Raw genomic sequence first — 19529 nt, 5'->3', positions numbered from 1 at the left:
TTGTAAGTTTTAGTTTCAAAGTTACAATAAAATACTTGTTATAAATAGATGTTGAAAGATAGAAAAACGAATATTTCATACTATGTGAAAATCATCAAGAAACAATAACTGCCAAAAATATATCAGGCTTATTTAACCATAAAGTATCTACATGTAAGCTAAAATGTAAGTGATGGGTTCTTGTTACACCTAGGACTTTATATTCAACCAATTGTTAGGAAGCATAAAATGTTTCTAGCATAGGTACAACCTTTCTATAAAAACTTTCCATGTAATCATTAATTTCAAATCCATTACTCATTATCTTATTAAGATATTGAGAGACACTGAAGTTTTTGAAGCCATGAAATTGCAAAATAAGATTAAAATGTTGACCAATTAAATATGACATATATTAGAAGTAACACAAAATAAGCATTTGTGAAAGCATACATTCTGTCACAAAATAATAAGTATAATATACATTGACTTAAGTGGTAATTATACTAAATTTTTTTTGGTTAAATTCATTCATACAGTTTCTAAGATATTGATGATATAAGTATAGAATCAACTAATTCAAGCTGCCTATGACATCTAAGACAGATGTTACATCATTGCTGACTTGGGAGAATCAAGTTCTATATGTATGTGCCTCAATTCAAATCAAAATTTTGCAAAATCTATTATTGACATGCATCCACTTTCAGCAATAATGCTTTTTCTTGTACCAGTAATGGTAAGAAGAAGTTCTAATAAATTTTATTTATCTATATTTCAAAACTTGAAATTAGTCTTTCCACATGAGCAATCTAAATATGAGAGCTATGTTTGAACAATCCAGATGACAATCTTGTCTTGTGCATAAGCCGGTTTCATTTGTAAGTTGATCTTTGAATGAGAAAATGCATTAAATAAATCCCTTAGGAAGACCAGAACAAATCACAAAAAGTTCTCCATACTGAAAAATGTTATACAGAGACCCATTGCAAAAGAAAATATAATCTACTGTTTTACTTTTTGAAAAATAGCATTGTATTGTATAAACTGTTCTGAATTATTACTTTTAGATTTGATACATTCATGTAGTACTTATTGATTAAGAATGATACACCACTTTGTGATCATACAGATTAATTTACAGGGCTTTAAGAAGGAAAAATGATTTGTGTCATAGTAAAAAACGTACAGATGTTAAGGCATCTGTCAAAAATTTACTTATTTAGAATCACCATTTTTATCTTTCAAGCAGTATAATAAAAAGGTTTAAAATTTTGTCATATATTTTTAATTGAACTTTACTCTAAAGCTTTCCATAAAACAACATTTTACAAACAATTATTCAAAATAGTTTGTAGTGAAATGTAGTACCAGATAATAGATTTAGAATGACAGTAAAAACAAACTGATTTTTTTCTATAATTTATAAGAAAAAATATCTCATTCTAGAGTTTCAGCATATAAATAAATACATTACAATACTATAAAAGTAAATCTATATAGCTAGTAAGTGGTTAACATCACAATATATTAGAATGCAAAGGTATTGTATACAGGAAATGACTGATTTATCAACTATAATAACTACAAACCTTGCCCTGGCAAACACTTTGGTGTCCCCAGTCCTAATGACAGCATTTCTACTATCTATACTTTCTGTATCTGTATGGTCACTGTAACACAATAACACAATTCATCATTGGACTCTAAAGTACTACCATATTTCTACATACTATAACCAATCAGGACAAAGCACACAGCAGGTTGGTATTAATTGTAAGAATGAAGTGACAAAAATATGTTGTATGTGATGTTTGGCAAGGGATACTCTGATGTCCGCCTATGTGGTGGTCAGAAGACTGGGATCCAAAATTTCTGATCTAGGATCTTTCATCTATCTGAGTCCAGGACCTCCAACCCTTTAAATTGACCTTTATTTTTGACTTTTTAGCTTCCTCAAGAGGACCATTAATTTGAAACTTGGAAAAGTCCTGGGCCTTCCAATCTTATTTTTGATCCAACAAATTTGAACCCCTTGTTTTTTTTTTTGGAGAGAATTAATGGGCACTTCAAAGATTTTATCTTCCATCTATTCTACAACACAACCTTTCCTTTAGGTTATCATAGTTAAGATTTTTGCTAATACATCTTACAGTCTAAGGAGATACTATTTATGTTTTTACACAGGGTTTTTATTTCACAAAAAAGCAGTGATTTTACATAACAAATGCTCAAATGAAAGTTACTTTTTTGAATAGGGTAATCTCTGTATTCCTAAGACAAACTTACTGAACTTAATATGTCAAAGCTTCTAACTTAATAATCAACCATTTTGTTTATAGACAGCAATGTGTGACCGCATATTTAATACTGAATATTTACTAATTCAATATCCACTCAAAAAGACAGCAGAAATCTGGCATAACTGATAACAAAAATCAATTCATACAGTCCCATGCTTTAAGTAAACAATATACCAAGTAAAAAAATTTCTGCCCAGTAAGAAAAGTACATTATAAATTCTTGCCATAGGAACGGTGAAATGGATGCATAAGGTGCAAGTCAATTTATTGTTTACTATTGTTTTATAGGGAGGGGAACACAAATGTAATACATTGACTTTTCTTCTTGAACTTTTTTTATTACCTCCCTTTTATCAGAACAGCTTAAATGGTATGTTTAATTATTAGCAAGATAACCCGTATCTAAAGTCATTGTTTTGCAGTGGAAACCCCCTCAAAAAACACAGTTCACAATCTGAAACAAGAGGGTCCCTAGTTCAATTTTGCATTTCAAGGGCAATAAATTTAACAAGATGTTGTCCAACAATTATGACTCAAGAAGACTTTGGTAGGACTTATCATAGGGATCATTTCAGCAATTGAAAGTTTCTATCTATCTATTATAGTTCAAGTGAAATAACTCGTCTGACCACTTTTTTCCCTGAAGACTTTTGTAGGCCTTATAATAAGGATCATTTCAGCTATTGAAAGAATTTGGCTAAACCTAAAGGTTTTGGAGATATATGTGAAAAACTACTGTCTGACCCCTATGTTCTATTTTTAGTAACTGCAGGCATGTTTTTCGACGGATCAAAAATCCCCACATCAGTTCTATGCAGGATACCACAAGAAACATTCATACCAAGTTTGGTTCCAATTGGTCAAATAGTGTCAGAGGAGATTTTTGAAAGAAATAACATTAAAAATAGCAAAAAAACGTCAAAAAAGAGCATTAACTCCAAGATGGCGTATCAGCTTAAAAAAACAGAAATTTTATCACAGATAGATCTCATCATGCTGAATACTTCAACTTTGTCAAAATTTGACAAAACCTAACGGTTATGGAGATATATGCAAAAAACTACTGTCTGACCACTATGTTCTATTTTTAGTAACGGTGGCCATGTTTTTTCAGCGATCAAAAATCCAAACAATCATTTTGTTCAGGATACCCTAAAAAACAGTAATACCAACTTTCATTGAATTCTGTAGAGCAGTTTCTTTGGAGAAGATTTTTGAAATTAATAACATCAAAACAGCAAAAAACGTCTAAAAAGGGCAATAGCTCCAACAGATTTTCACCAGAATTACATTACAGATAGATCTCATCACGGTGAACACTTTTACTCAGTCAAAATTTGGTTAAACCAAATTAATAAATTTCATCCAAAACCATTCAGCAGTTTCAGAGGAGAAGATGTTTGAAGTATTGTTAATGATGACGACAGTCACCAAGTGATGGCAATAGCTACCAAGTCTACCAGACAGTTTAACAATTTATTTGGAAGGTTTCATCTGAATGGATGACACATATCAAAAAATACTGAATTAAACTAAACTATTTGTTGTTTTTTTTTATCTGGTCTTCAAAAATCTTTCATTCATTAGTTAAAAATAACTGCTAACTACTACTAAATGCCTTTTACTTCAAATTTGAATTCATTTGACAAAATATCATATATCTACTTAAAGGAAAAAAGTCACATCAAATACAAAATTAAATATCTGATAAAAACTTGTATAATAGACAAAGAAGCTGCTAAGAACCAAAATAAATATCAATATATAACAAGTGCAAAATAATTATTTGAAGTGCAAGATGCCAAATAAACTTTTGTAGCACTCTAGAGATGATTCTTAACAAAATGTACAAGATTTTCGTACAGAACAGGCTATTCCAGAACTATATCTATGTCACACAATCTATTGGAGGTACCTGTGCCTGTAGTGACTTTCAATGTAAAATTCACTTGTTAGGAGTTTTGTATGATTACTCCCCTTGTCTTGATGGATGTTAACAGATCTATAGCACAAAAAACTGACTGTAATATTGACTCAACTATATACTATTAAATGATCAAAATGAATTTTTAAAGTTATAAGAATTAATGCATTGAACACATTATTTATTAATAGTTATTAAATGTAAGTTGGTAGGGTCAAAAGTACTGACACTTAGGACTTATCTGATCAATAAATTAGGTAGTCCCCAAAATTATCTTGTGAACTTGACTTTAGTACATTTTTTTAAGAATTAATTCAGGTAGTCCTCAGGTGTGCATAGGACTACTGGACTACCATTAGTGTTGAACCCTGCATCCCCTCCAAAAAAAAAAAAAAAAACACCAAAAAACAAATTAACTAGTTTAATTGTGAGCAAGCCCACACAGGGAATACCCCCACTTTAAATGCAGTAATATGTATAACCTGTAAGTTCAATTATCTCTCCTTAGAGCATTCCAGTAGTAAATACTTTCTTTCATACACATCTGCATATGATGGCAAATCTGCCTATTTAAATTTCATGAAAATCCCTTCAATGGTTTGGAGGATTTGCACTTGCGAGGTTTGGCAAGTAGAAACTTGAAGTTGGATTATCTCCATTTTAAGTGCTCTAAGAGGAACTACATTCCTTCATACATATTTACATATGATGCCAAATCTTCCTACAAAATTTTACCAAATTCCATTTCGCGGTTAAGGAGGAGTTGCACCTATAAGAAATATGGGCAGATGGAAAGAAAAACACAGGTAATTCCTACATACCTCCCCAAAAATTTGTTTGCTGGGGATATAATAAACTATTACAAAAAAAAATAAAGAAAACAAAAAAAACAAACAAACAAATAAATAAAAAAAAAACAAAAACAAAAGAAAATAAAAGAATTTCATTTTTTATAGGAATCTAAGTCATTTTCAGTATTACACAATTAATGTCTAATCTGATCAAGCAATCAGACAAAAGGTGAGAAAATAGTGCATTAATAGTGAGAAAATTAGTTTTAGGGATTTTTTTTTACCTGTCCCTGCTAGAATCTAGACAGAATGATAAATTATTGGGTGACTTGGTTGATGTAGCACTCTTGCCTCTACCATCATCAGCATGTACACTGTTTCAGAAATAAATACGGTATCATCAATTGTTTCAGCCCTAGCTACTTTAGACACAGATGAATGATGAAGAACAAGCTAGATTTTGTACAGACTACCAATAATCTTTTAATCTGTCACCACAGAACCAAAACAAGCTTTTTTATTTTATTCCATAATATCTCATTATGTTTCACAGAAATATTGAGCGAGATGATGCGACATATAGCATATAGTAACACTGAGCATTTCTACTGAAACATGACATAAGCATTAATATAACTTCAGTGTCAATACATCTACTAAATATCATTCAGACTAGATGAGTCACCCAAGTCCTTTTGTTCATGTAACTGACTGGAGGTGTCCCCAGGTAGAGAAGCTAGTGTTCTCTGGGTTATGGGGGTGTCCACTGGCTTGAGTTGAGTCCCTTTAATTCCTATGATCTCAATGTTGAAAGGGATGTCAATGATTGCCCTGGTTGAGAGGTGTTATTTTTTAGTTACAGAAGCTTTAAGAATATCTCCTTGCTTGTGAGCATTCCCAAAATATGTTTCCTGATAGCTAGTTGACTGCAGGTGTCACTTTTTGAGAGATACCATCTTGATTTAGATCAAGAAGTATAGTCTAATGTCTCACATTTGGTTGACAAACAAAATTAATTCATTTTTCTTACTATGAATAGCCTTACTTCATGGAGAGAGTTTTCAGAATTTGTATCACGTTGTACAATGCATGTATTTTCAGGTTTGTTTTTTTTTTAATCAAAAATGTCATCATTCATAGTCTATTAATTCAACCAGTGAAAAGTGCAAAAATTTTGTTAAACATTTTCTATGAATTCAAATCTAGCTTTCTTTAAAAGGATTATGTTTCATTTAAACATAAGTAACAGAAAATCATTACATGTTCAATGCAAAATAGACTATCTTTTCAATGCTTAAGTACTATTTTCAATGAAGAAATAGCATCACAGTAAAGCATACATAACCCCCTCACTAAAGCCTGAATAAAAAAAAACATAGAGCATAAAAATTTCCACTTTATATCAACTCCAAATAGTTGACAGAAAACACTTAAGAGTCCAAAATTAATTTGACTGAATACCTGTAAAACATGCTTTCAGCTAACAGCTAGATTTTAATTCACAGATGCAGAATAGTCATTCTTTAAAGGATAACAAGGGTAAAATTTATGGCATTTCTTACCTGAATTTCTTATCACTAGAACCTATGCTGATAACACTGAAAAACCCAAAGTTTAAAATTTTGGGAGTCTGGTTCATATAGCTTAACCACTGACAACAATGCAAGAATTCTGAACCTCCTAGTCTTACAAATATTCTTATGCTTCAGGAAGCTTTACAGCAGTTTCAAAGAGGCTAAACCACCTAGTCTTTTTAGATAGGATAAATCACCTTTGCTTGCTTTAAATAGAGAGCCTAGCTCAATAACCTCACATCTGGCCATTTTTCTGGCTTTCTTAATTAATGACCCTTGCAAAATAGAACTACAGGGGACATAATGCAGAAACACTAAAATTCTTTCTACAAAAATCATAAATCAATCTAAACTCTTGATTGTCAAATTCCACTCAATATAAACAGGATTATGAGAATACTGCACATAGCAATAAACGCTACCTAAAAATGACAAGAGCCTGAATTGCTCACCTGGTCAAAAACAGTCTTATAAACCTTCTGAAGCAATAACTCAAAACTGCATTCTTCACCCTACAGAACTATTGTCTTAAGAATCATTCAATCAATACAGAATATCCACCTGGTTTTCAAATTATAAAATAAATCTCTAATAGTAAATTTTTTACTCTTTGAGGGCAATTAAATTAAACTTTACCATCAGTCAACAAATCTTTAAGAATATTTTGGCATAGGTCTGTCTCACCATACTGATCACTTTTACACCAACAGAATTCAGCTAAACCCATGTTTTTTTTTAGTCATTTCCGAAAATCTTCTATTTGACCCCTACAGCCTATTTTTAGAAACAGTGGCCATGTTTTTTGCCAGATAAAATATTTCCCACACACACATTGTCAAATGAATCCTAAGGAACTTTGGTTACAATTTATTGAATAGTTTCAGAGAAGACTTTAAAGGTTGGAAATGAAAAATTTGGGAAAAAAATAAGTTCCAGGACGCATAACTTAAACATCCATCAATGGATCTTTCTGAAAATTTCGGCATAGGTCCATCTAATCATGAAGAACAATTTTACTCCATGCCAGATTTAAAAACTAGAAGCCCTGTTTATCACAGGGGCCCCCGCCTCATTTGTTAGTAGTGATTCAATCAAATGTGTCTGTAAGACACTAATGATGCCCCCGCTCGCTAGATTTTCCAAATTAGGAACATGTTTATTTTTGTATGAAGACATGGTTTGCAGATTCAGAAATCCTTCCAAGACTCATGGTCTGTTGGTTCAGCTCAATCCTTCCATGACTTGCAATGACAAACTGTTCCAGTACTGTAACCCGAAAAATTTGGGGATCAATTTGGGGTTCAGAAATTCCTAAATATATGCATATGAGGAGATAGCCGGACAAGCCATGATCCATATATTTCTGAGTAAAATGACTAAGTGTAACTATCACCAATTTCGGTAATATTTCACGATAAACCAAAATCCTTCGGCCCTGCACACCTTCATCATGTGTAGAAATATCTCGTAAAATATTTTAGATGTAGTTCAAAAACTGTACAAGATAGCTGGACAAGCCATGATCATGTGTAATCTGGACGGACAGACAGGGGTAAATTAATATGCCCCCCGACAGTTTGTTGCGGAGGCATAAAAAAAATCAGTAAAATAAAAACAGTAAGTAAAATAAAATTTAACTAGATTTAGTTCAATGGTTGGGAAAGAATTTTTTCAGATGGTCCATTTTTAGCATAAATCACAAGTATTCAAGATGTTAATGAACCATTTATCAACATTCTTAGTAAAATCCTGTAACTTATATGGGCCACTTTCAGCTTCAATGGGCATATGGCTCATGGCCCCTGCCTTTCCCTATCACTGATAATTGTTATGCATAGCATAACGGGATGTTCCACTAGCTCCCCAATTGTCAAATGACCATTTTAAATCACTTTGTACGCCTCCATGAATTGATTAGAATTTTTAAGATTTTAAAAAATTTTGGACTGACATCAATTTTTTAAATTTCAATGTGGTCAGTCAATAAATCATATAGTGACCTAAAAATGTACTCTCTACGAATTTTTCCTATTTTTTGACAAATTTTTCAAAAATTTAAATGGCACATTTTAAAATGTCAGCCATAATGGATTTCTTAAGATTCCCCTGAAGGACAAAATCTAGGACATTACTTGTCAACATAACTTTAGTCACAATGACAGAATGCAATTATTATGTTCCTGACACTTTATAAACATCAAATCTTAAAATAAATGTATAGCTTTTCCAAAACAAATTTGTGTTCCAAAATGCAAATATGATGAAACCTTAATATCTAGTGCAATGAAGCTACCATTATTTTTTTTTAACAAATTAAGGGATTTGATTGAAAATTTTAATAGTTTATGTTAATGAAGTTGGTATTTAGCTGGACCATAGCATAAAACATCCTAATTCATTTTAATTTAAAGAATTAGCTTTTTTTTTCTAGAAAATTAGGAACAGGACTTTATAAATTTCAGACTTTAAATCATATTTTTCATAGCTGTGAACTTATTCTAGGATATGTTGTTTACTTTTTTGTTGTTTACATAATAAAGAAATCATAAAACTTTTTTTTCTCAAATTTTACTTGTGCTTGTGTGTTTTATACATACAAAGATGCTTAAAGCAAAGTTTCAGCACTACATTTAATGCATTACTAAAACTATGAATGAAAATATTTCAATAAGGAATGTCCAAGATATTGACTTTAGCGGAACCTTAATATGATATGGCACAACTACAAATAGCACCCTATTTTTGTGCAAAGTATGGTTTCATTCCATTCAGCCGTTTTAAAGGTTAAGAAGGAAGTTAAAGAAAGTAGAATTATATAAAAAAAAACTTTGTTGGGAGAATATAAAAGTAGAAGCAAACAACTCAAAGTTACAAATAAATACTGGTAAAAAGAAAGATATTACAGCAAATGAAAGATGTGCAAGTTTAAATGCTGTAAAAAATTAGGCTACAGCCAATGTCAGTAATCAATAGAAAGTCAGGCTACAAACAACATACATTTTTACAGTTATTAGTAGTCAGAGTCTGACATTAAAGGCTGTCCTTTTCCCTGGGACAAGAAGAAATTAAATTACATTTGACCAAAACACAACCAAATCATATATGTTTTTCAACAAGCATTAACCTGAAGACAACATAGTTTTCACTTTGGGAAAGTTGAATTTTCTTCAACTTGCCTGATATGATTGATTGATTGATTGTTGGGGTTTAACGTCCGAGCAGCAATATTTCAGCTATATTCAGACAATGAACATGAAACGGATGATAAAATGAACATGAAATTATGATGAAATGAAAAACGGGATGGGACACAAGGACAGTAGGGTCGACAAATTTTGATTGCCACTAGAAAAAGGGAGGGATGGGTAAGGTTGGGCAATTTAGCCTCCTGTGGCGGAGCGCAAAGGTTCCTACTCCTATCGAATACAGCAGGGTTCTTTAAAGTGCGAGGAACATGGCATCTTTCCCAACATGGTGCACCACTATGGTTTGCGGTCAGGTTTTCCATATTATAGCCTGACAACCCCAGCATGAAACATGCCAGGGGTACCCCATTCCACCACCTGGGGCACACATCCCAGTTGCTCTGTGGGCAGAGCGTCTAGCCCCCGGTTAGGTTTCTGAGCACTATTTAGTCGCCTTTTACGACAAGCTTAGCACTGCTGCAGGCCTATTCTTTTAACACCCGGATCTGCATGGGGCGCCTGATAAGAAAGGTTCCCAATTCAACACAAAATGCTAACATCAAAACCTGGTAGTAGATGTATTGACACTGAATATTTCTGTCTATACTATTGGATGTTATCAAACATGAAATGATCTTATGATTTTTTTTTCAGTTATTGTCAAATTTGTTGTAAGAGAGTTTAATAGACAATATTTTTTCAATAGAAATCTATTGACTAGCTTAAGACACTCAGATTTGCACTTGAAAGCTCAAACAATGACACATCCCTAAATCTGGCCTAGGCATCACATAACTTGAACATCAGTTTTTTCTGGTTTCACGACAAACAGTACATAAAGTGATCCTCCACTAAAACCAGTTTTTAAGAAGTTTTCTGAAGCTAAATCCTATCCAAGCTTTTACAGCAATCAATGAAGCAGATTTGAAGAAAAGGAGAGTGAAATCTGGTCTTTGCACAATTCAAATCTACTGGAACTCTCAGCAAGTGAACATATTCAATTTATAATCTGCATTCTAACAGGGATTGAGGTTTTTTTTTATTTTTTTTTCTATTTTCAACAGGCATCTTTTAATGTTAATGAAAAAAGGATATCTCAACCAATCAATGACAAAGATAACTAGAGGCTCCCATGAGCCTGAATTGCTCACCATGTTCAATTTTGCCTTTCAAAGGCAATAAATTAAACAAGAAGTTGTCCAACAATTTTGACTCAGGAAGTCTTTGGTAGGACTTATCACAAGATCTTTTCAACCAATGAAAGTTTCTTCTAATCTATCATAGTTTTCAAGACATTGACTGAAAACTATTAAAAAAGGTCATTTTTCCCTTTTCAAGGGCAATAACTCTTACAAGGAGTCTGAAGACTTTTGTAGTCCTAATAATATGGATCATTTTAAAGATTTTTGTAGTCCTAATAATATGAATCATTTTAACTCTTTGAAAGAATTTGGATAAACTTAACGGTTTTGGAGATATCAGTGAAAAACTACTGTCTGACCCCTATGTTCTTTTTTTAGTAACAGCGGCCATGTTTTTTGATGAATCAAAAATCCCCACATCAGATCTATGCAGGATACCCAAAAAAACATTCACACCAAGTTTGTTTTCAATTGGTCGAGTAGTGTCAGAGGACGAGATTTTTGAAAGAAATAACATCAAAAATAGCAAAAATTGTTGAAAAAGGGCAATAACTCAAACATGGCTCAACAGATTAAAACCAAAATTTGACCAGAGATAGATCTCATCATGCTGAACACTTTTACCCCGTCAAATTTCAGCTAAACCTAACAGTTTAGGAGATATATGTGAAAAACTACTGTCTGACCCCTATGTTCTATTTTTAGTAACGGTGGCCATGTTTTTAGACGAATCAAAAATATCCACACCATATCTATGCAGGATACCTCAAGGAACATTCATACCAAGTTTGGTTCTAATTAGTCAAGTAGTTTCAGAGAAGAAGAGTTTTGTATTATTGTTAAAGACGACGACGGACAAAGACGACAGACGCCAAGTGATGGCAATAGCTCACGTGGCCTTTGGCCAGGTGAGCTAAAAAACTTCTATATAACATCAGCAAAAAGAAGTGACATTTTGGGATAATAAAGTCTGACAGTGAAGAGAGACATTTATAATTGCAGTGTGAGACACCAAAGGTTCTTGAATAAATGAATGTAACAGACACACACAAACTATAACTGGTGAAATCTTACCTCAATTGGTGTTTCTTGTTCTGATGAGCAGCTTCTAACATGTGAAGTTCTTGTCCTGGGACAGCATGTCCAGTCATTGAACCTCGCCTTGCCTGATGGGTAAATACTCTTATTGCCTGAAAAAATTAGAACTAATGGTTTAGTTTCAGACTCTCCAAACATAAAGAGCCAACACATTTTTTAAGATTTTTAAAAATGTTTATACTGAATCTTGTTCATCTGAACATTTTTTAAATATATTAGTTCAGAAAAAGGAAGCAATATGGAATTATCTTTTGAAAGACTAAAGATACAAATAAGTAAATAGTAGATTTTACCTTAAATATGGTAAAGAAACCTGACATAACTTATTGATCAAATTGAAATAACTAACTTAAAACATCAGCAAAATAAAAACAGTAAGTAAAATAAAATTGAAGTAACAATATACAACTAAATACTGATCAAAATAAATATATCACAGTTTGTATTCTACTACATTTCTTTGAAATTGCTTCCTATTATTTTTTTATTTTAGTTCCATCTGCTACAAATCTTGTCACTCTTCCATTTTATGGAGTTATACCTTTACTTGTAAAGAAAGTTATATCAGACAGTAACAAAATTTGCTTACAATGTATGTTCCAACTACGTGAAGCTACATACCAAATTTGAAATCAATCCACCCAGCGGGAAACAAGTTAATTGCAGTGAAATTTTGATTTTTAAATGCAGGTATGAAAGTTCTCATTAAGTTGCCAAATATCAGGGCTAGATTTGTAACAAACATTTAATACTAATTACTGAGGTGACTTCTTCAATAGTTCTACCTAGGAAACAACTCTTCCACATATCATTGATAATAATTTATAAAAAGAGCATAAAGACAAAACTTGCCATTACTATCAGTTACAAACTTCTGAAAATGTATGAATTTTTTACTTGTTCTACTTTTGAGAAAATGAAGAAAAACAAGTTTTTCAAAAAAAAATGTATACATGTATACTAACAAATGACTAGATCTTGAAGGAATATGTAGACCTAAATGGACCCTCATGATAAAATTTCAAATGCATTTATATTGATGTTTCCATTACAACTCTTGCCTGAATATAGCTGAAATATTGCTGCTCGGGCATTAAACCCCAATAATCAATCAATCAATCAATCCATTACAACAAAATACATGTAACTTGCATGAATAATGTCTAACTCTAACAAACATAACAAAAAATGTTTATAAGTTTCAATTTCTACTAACTCTTTCATTACTTTATCAATAAAGCAAAGAGAAAGATGATTTTAATTGTCAATACAGTTCTACATTTAACATGTACAAGGCTGGTAGAACACTGACTCAATATATGAACAATGTCAAAAACACAGAACATAATTACATAACACATACAGTAGTCTCCAAATATGTTGTCATCAATACAATCAGATAATACATCACCTTAGATGATTCTTATCATGGAAACTTAAACTACTGTTTGTTTAATTTGATACAGAATGGTAAGAAATCCAATACAAGGTTACTACATAAAACATATATAAAGTTGATGACTCTAACCTTACAAATCCTCCAGGTCAAGTCTATATATGTTTTATGACCCACAAAACAGTATTTTAATGTTCATTTATTTAATCACTGTACAAGCTAATAAAAAATTGGACTTCCAAAATCAAGTCCCAAAGCAGATAGAAAAAAACTTTACTCCAAGCAAACTCACATATAGAATATATTTTTACTTAATTTCAAATGAGGTTAAATTATAAAGTGTAAAACCATCAATTAAATTGTTTACTTTTGGACTAGTCTGACATTAACCTAAAAATTTTCATCAAAATACCTTGCATAGTTAAGGAGGAGTTGCACTTACAAGATTAGAGTCCACTTTCATACAGAATTGTGATTTTCCTCAAATCCTTCCTCTACTCTAATAAGCAATCAAATCATTTGAAATTTAAGATTAGAGGAAAACTCAGAGTTCTGAGGAAAATCTCAATTTGAGATTTTTTTTGAAACCCAGGCCTTCACATGTAAAACCTGAAAGTTGGAATATCACCCATTTAAAAAGAGCTCTACCAATATTGCCTCATGCATACACAATCTATCTACAAATGATGCCAAACCTTCTAGTAAAGTTTCATCAAAACCTGTTGAATGGTCTAGTAGGAGTTTCCTGTGTGAGAAATGAGGACAGAAGAACCAACAGAAACTAAGGTGTTTCCTATGTACCTCAAACTTTGTAAGGAGGAATTGAGCTAACAATGTGGACAGAGGAACTGAAAGACAGATAAATTTTGTTTGTGGGAGTATTAAAAACTACTAAGAAGCTCTAGTAAGCCTTAACTTTACAGCTGGCTCAAAGAACACGAGGGTGCAAGGGTTTGACAGTATTCAATAACTGAGTGCAACATTTGAAAAAAAAAAAAAACCCTTTCATCAGTTCTTATATTATCATCTACAAATCATGAAAATGAGACAGGAATAAAAAAAAACTACAAAGGGGTCATACTGAAAGTTAACTTTATCTATATGTCACTGTACAATATGTGCAAAGTTTGAAAAAAAAAGATTATACATTTCAAGAACAGTGATGGTCAGAGAAAATATATTCAACAACACTATAGTCCATGGGCTGGGAGGTTCCACCGTGCACCCACCCCACTTATCAACTTCATAGTGATTTTTAGGTACCTTTATATCTCCAGTTACCAAATCAATTAGTCACCAAAGAATATTCTCGGATTCTTTTTCAGTATAAGCCTATATTTGTACCCCACTGGGTAAAAAAAGCCAAGATTTTTGTGACACAATTGTTTGACCACCTAAGCCTTCTTGGGACAGCATGTGTGAACAAATAACAAATGCAGGTATCCTCAAGTAGCCCAATGTCTCAAATTTACAATGGTACCAAGAAAGTGGCAGTAACACTTAGTTTTTGGGTTCAAATGAAAAATGTACTCCTACCCCACCGAAAAATCGCTGTAATTGACATATTTTTCAATGTCAAACCCAAAAAGTATGTACACTTCAATAAAAAATGGATTATTTGGTATTTTTTGTTTATCATTATCACAATTAATACTTGTGGGGTTCTTTTGATGAATTTTGGCTTTTTTTGTAGTCAGAATTTATCCAAAAATGCGAAAAATGGGATTTTCAATTATTCCATAAAAAGTCACAACTTGGACGACAGGTTTTTGCTCAACATCTCAAATTTGGTATCATTGATAGATAATTTAATTTTGTACATAAATAAACCACAAAAACTAATTTTCAAGACAGAATTTTTTAAAAATGGTAAAAGTATTACCCCTACCCCTAAAAAACTGGTCTCAGTATCCAACAGAATTCTCATTCAAAGCATACCGACAACGTAAAACTCATATTTTAGGAATTCATAGTTAAGATGTACCCAACATATCTGATCAATTCAGGTGCTTAGATTTTCCTTTTGGGGTGACAATTACTATAAAATTGAAAAAAAAGGGAATTTTCAGAATTTCAGAATATCCTCTACTTCACCCATTACTGTCATTTTTTTTTTCAGAATACTGTAGTTTAAACAAGCTTCTGTGTGATACAATACATTACTTCAGTGTCTTAGCTTCTAAAACCCTAAATGTTATCGCAACTTTCTTGGTATCATTGTACAGCTGAGATATTGAGCAACATGATGGTACATATATATGTCAGTTTACTTCATTTGTAGAAGGAACAAGTTTGAAGAATGAAAAAATGTAAACAATGGATTTTTTTTATAAAAAGTAGCCAAAAAATACAAAAATGCTTCAGTTTATTTTTGGGGACAAAAAGATTCGTAAATGGGAGGTATAAGGGTACCTGAAAATCATAATTTGGTTGTATATCAGGCCATGTAATACTAGTATCGTGAACACAGATGGCTTGAGAAACAACATTTTTATAAATACTAAGTACTATCATGACTTGAGGGGAAAAATCATACCAAATATAACAATGTATTTATCAATTATAATCAATGAAAAAGTAATTGCCTTAAAAGACTCATTGTTTTGTTGTATTTTATCCAAAAATAGCAACGCAGGAAAATAAACTTATAAAGAATATCATGAATCTAAGCAAATAGAGTACCTACTTAATCTACAAGAACTTAGAACAAAGAGGAAAAAACACCAAATAAAGTTTAATAAAAATATTCTAAAAACAGCATTCTTAGATAGATTCGAAACTTTATGTCGGTGAATCAAACAATAGTGTGACGTCAATGTGTTTTGATATCTCTAAGTTAAATCACTAGCACATTGGTAGGTCAACTTATTGTTAAAAAACTTACAAGGTGTTAAGGTACAAAATAAATGTTTAATCTGCTTTAAAAATCTCTGGCATTTTTTGTATGAAATGCAATAAATATTTCAAATATATAATTTGACATTTAGATAGTCTTCTGTCTTTTGTGCTTCACCATGTTCATTAATTACTTCCTACCACAAGTAACTTCAATAAAATTGGAAATAATATCTGTAGAGACCTATTCAGCAATTTGATGTCACGACAACCTTCAAGAGACAGATACAAAGTAAAATGCCCATAAATGGACTATAGTTTTACTAATGAAGGAGAATCATGCAGAGAAAGCTAAATTGAACATTTAATTGTTTGTTATAAACTGACTACCATCTTTTTTAAGAAACTGAATCACCTTTTTAAATTGTATATTGCAAATTCTAAAAATGATAATAATTTATGATAATTATTGAAGTAAGTTTGTTTTTATTATTAACAAATAAAAAATAGGGCATTAATGGATTATTACATGATACTCCGCCATGCAATGGTGAAAAAAAGGGGGATGGCAAAATGTTCAAAATGGTTAAACTGGAAAAAATAGTTTTTTTATTTTATGGTATTTGTCAACTGTGCAAAGTTTCATTAATCTGTTCTCAAGTGATCATCAGGGAACCATTTGGGGATGGACATATTGATGGATGGCCATGCAACTTTCTGAAGGAGAATCCCATAATACCATGCCACTTCTTTGGTGGGGTATAAAACTGTAAATGTGATAAATACCTCTACAATAACAAGGGATGATTTTATGATGTCAACATAAAAAGTGGAAGTCGGCAAAATTGGAAGTAAATATACAGTAAAAAAAAAGAATTTTAGCAGTAAATTCCGGATTTGAAATAATAGATTTCCATTAAAAAGTGGAAAAAAATCATGCCTGAATAACCCACATGCTTAGTCATCTAACAAATTTAGTACTGTAGACATCATTACCTCCATCAATCTGTACAACCAACTCACAACTATTTCTCTATTTTTTTCTGTACTTTTCAATTGAACATACAAAATTTATCCTTAACATTTATATCTTCAGTTTTGATAGGAGTCCATACATGTGCAACATAAACAATTTGCACTATCTGTTTTGCATAGAAAAGTACCAGTAATAAAAATATGTTATCAATGGCAAGGCAAAGGACGAAAATATATAGGTCAAATACTCAATAATGGCTTTCTTAATGGCTAAATGCAAGTAAAATGGAAAATGGTCAGAAAAAACTTACTGGTTTATCTGATTTATGTCCTTCATTCTCGTCAGCTACAGCAGGACGTTTACAACATTTGTGACACCACCAACCACTATCTTGAGCATAAGCATGTAAGACAAACAATGGCATGAAACCTAGAGTAACCCATGCCTCCCATATATCTATTACACCAGGAGTGATAAATTGCACAACTAGTAACATCCATACATATGCCCATATAGAGTAGAATGTGGTAGTACAAAATACTCCAAATTCTTTGACATATTTAACATCAGGAGTAGGAACACTCAAAATACACACAGAAGTAATGACAAAAAGGTTGAATGCCGCACTCCCTATGATAGTGAATGTACCCAGGGAATCTTTTTGCTCTTCTCCTAACACAAGAACCTGCTCTATAACAGCTAGTAGAATTTCTGGAGCACTACTACCTAATGCCATTAAAGTCAAGTTAGCAACAGTTTCATTCCATACTAAAACTTCCACCTTGATAGGACCCCTTTCTGGGTCAATTTTGATAATTTCTCTCTTCTTACTAGTTAACACTTCAATACAGTTCATAAAAATATCTGAAGCAATTGCTACTCCGAGGAAAAGGTATAACAATCCTAGTAGATAAAGAAATCCTCTCACTCCCTCATGCCACAAGTTCTCAGCAGGAATCAGTAAAAAAGCCTCGCATCTTTCTGTGGTATTACTACTATAATATTCCACCACATAACCATTTTTATAATTAGTTTTATGTTCATACACCATTTTTTCCTTCCAGTAAAGTTCCTTTCAGCTATTTTTTATAGTTCCATTTTTGCAGAAGGAAAGGCAGACATTGTTCACAATATTATCAAGGTCCACATTTAATTTAAACTAACCTTCTTAATTACATATTACAGCATATTCCAATTGTCATCATATCAATATATTTATTCACCTTTAATAATATTTCTAACCTTTTGTAAATTGAACCACTAATACGGCTGAATGTATTAAATGAATCCTTTAAAAGAACTGTATTGTTTCTAAGGTGCTATCTGCTCTTATCTTACAGCTTTAGTAAAACATTGGACCGAATGCAGTCACGCAAATCAGAACACAAAGTTATAGTCAACCTTTTCACAGCACAAATAATCATTTAAGAGATTACCATGAGCCTAAATAGCCTTAAATCTCTCTTTTTCACTGATGACAAAACCTTAAAAATCAGTATTATAGTATCAACAAAACAGATAAATTTTCTTTTATTAAAACATTTTCAAATATAATATCACATCATAAGAGGCTATTTAAACAACAAAAACTTGTCCTGCTTGGGTCCCTTTATATCAAATAATTGAGTCCATAATGTCTTTTGAACTACTGTTTAAATTTCTGTACTATTATTAATAAATGGAAATGACTGATTTTCAATCAAAGTGAATTGAGAGAAAATATGTATGACGCTTCACAGTAAGAGTAGAAAACCTCAAACCAATTAACTGGGGCACAAAAAACACTGGGAAAAAAATGTGTGTAGCAACCATATAGGTCAACTAACAGCATTTAAGAAAGAACAAAGGATAGAAGGTCACTGTAAACTTTTGTCAAAGACAACAAATTCTACATAGGACAAACTTTTTTTTCCTCAGGAAAAAAGTTTTTTCTAAATAGAACTATTTTATGTAGACAAAAATCCTTACAATCTGGCATATATTTTAAGATATTTATGTTAAATATGTAGTAAAACAGAAGAAATGTGGACACAGATACCAACTGCCATACCTCAATTTTAAGGAAACATTAAACATGAGTTCATGTTGTATATGAATACAATAATTGATTAATCATTGATTTTTAATCATGGAATAAACTTTGTCTTTTATACGATGTTAAAAAGAGACAGAGTTATATTCCGCGATAATAGTAAAAGTTAAAACTAGAAAAACGCGAAATTAAATACCCGCGAACTTGTTTGAAATTGTAAAATCGCGAATATAAGTACCCGCGAAAATAAGTACGTTTACAGTATACAAAGTTTTGGACTTGAATTGAAAGCTT

General features: G+C 31.8%; 1 protein-coding gene across 15 annotated transcripts in view; it reads right to left on the bottom strand.

Annotated features, from left to right (window-relative positions):
- LOC148621819 (sodium/calcium exchanger 3-like) overlaps positions 1 to 19529 on the bottom strand; it is an 88949-nt gene that overhangs the window by 28675 nt on the left and 40745 nt on the right. For 7 of the 15 annotated variants that reach the window (XM_088576573.1, XM_088576572.1, XM_088576577.1 and 4 more), the window contains 3 exons: positions 11973 to 12088; positions 5282 to 5371; positions 1572 to 1652 (listed from right to left, as the gene is read on the bottom strand). In XM_088576573.1, coding sequence (XP_088432699.1) covers positions 1572 to 1652; positions 5282 to 5371; positions 11973 to 12088 — 287 coding nt within the window. Of the gene's footprint in view, positions 1 to 1571; positions 1653 to 5281; positions 5372 to 11972; positions 12089 to 17513; positions 18507 to 19529 lie in introns of those variants that run through there. The other 8 variants (XM_088576571.1, XM_088576583.1, XM_088576580.1 and 5 more) reach the window with 7 other exon arrangements.

Source organism: Perna viridis, chromosome 3, assembly GCF_037379345.1.
Source record: "Perna viridis isolate PV_CMFRI_1.1 ecotype Kerala chromosome 3, ASM3737934v1, whole genome shotgun sequence".
NCBI classification, from domain to species: domain Eukaryota; kingdom Metazoa; phylum Mollusca; class Bivalvia; order Mytilida; family Mytilidae; genus Perna; species Perna viridis.
This window is presented reverse-complemented; position numbering and strand designations above follow the sequence as displayed.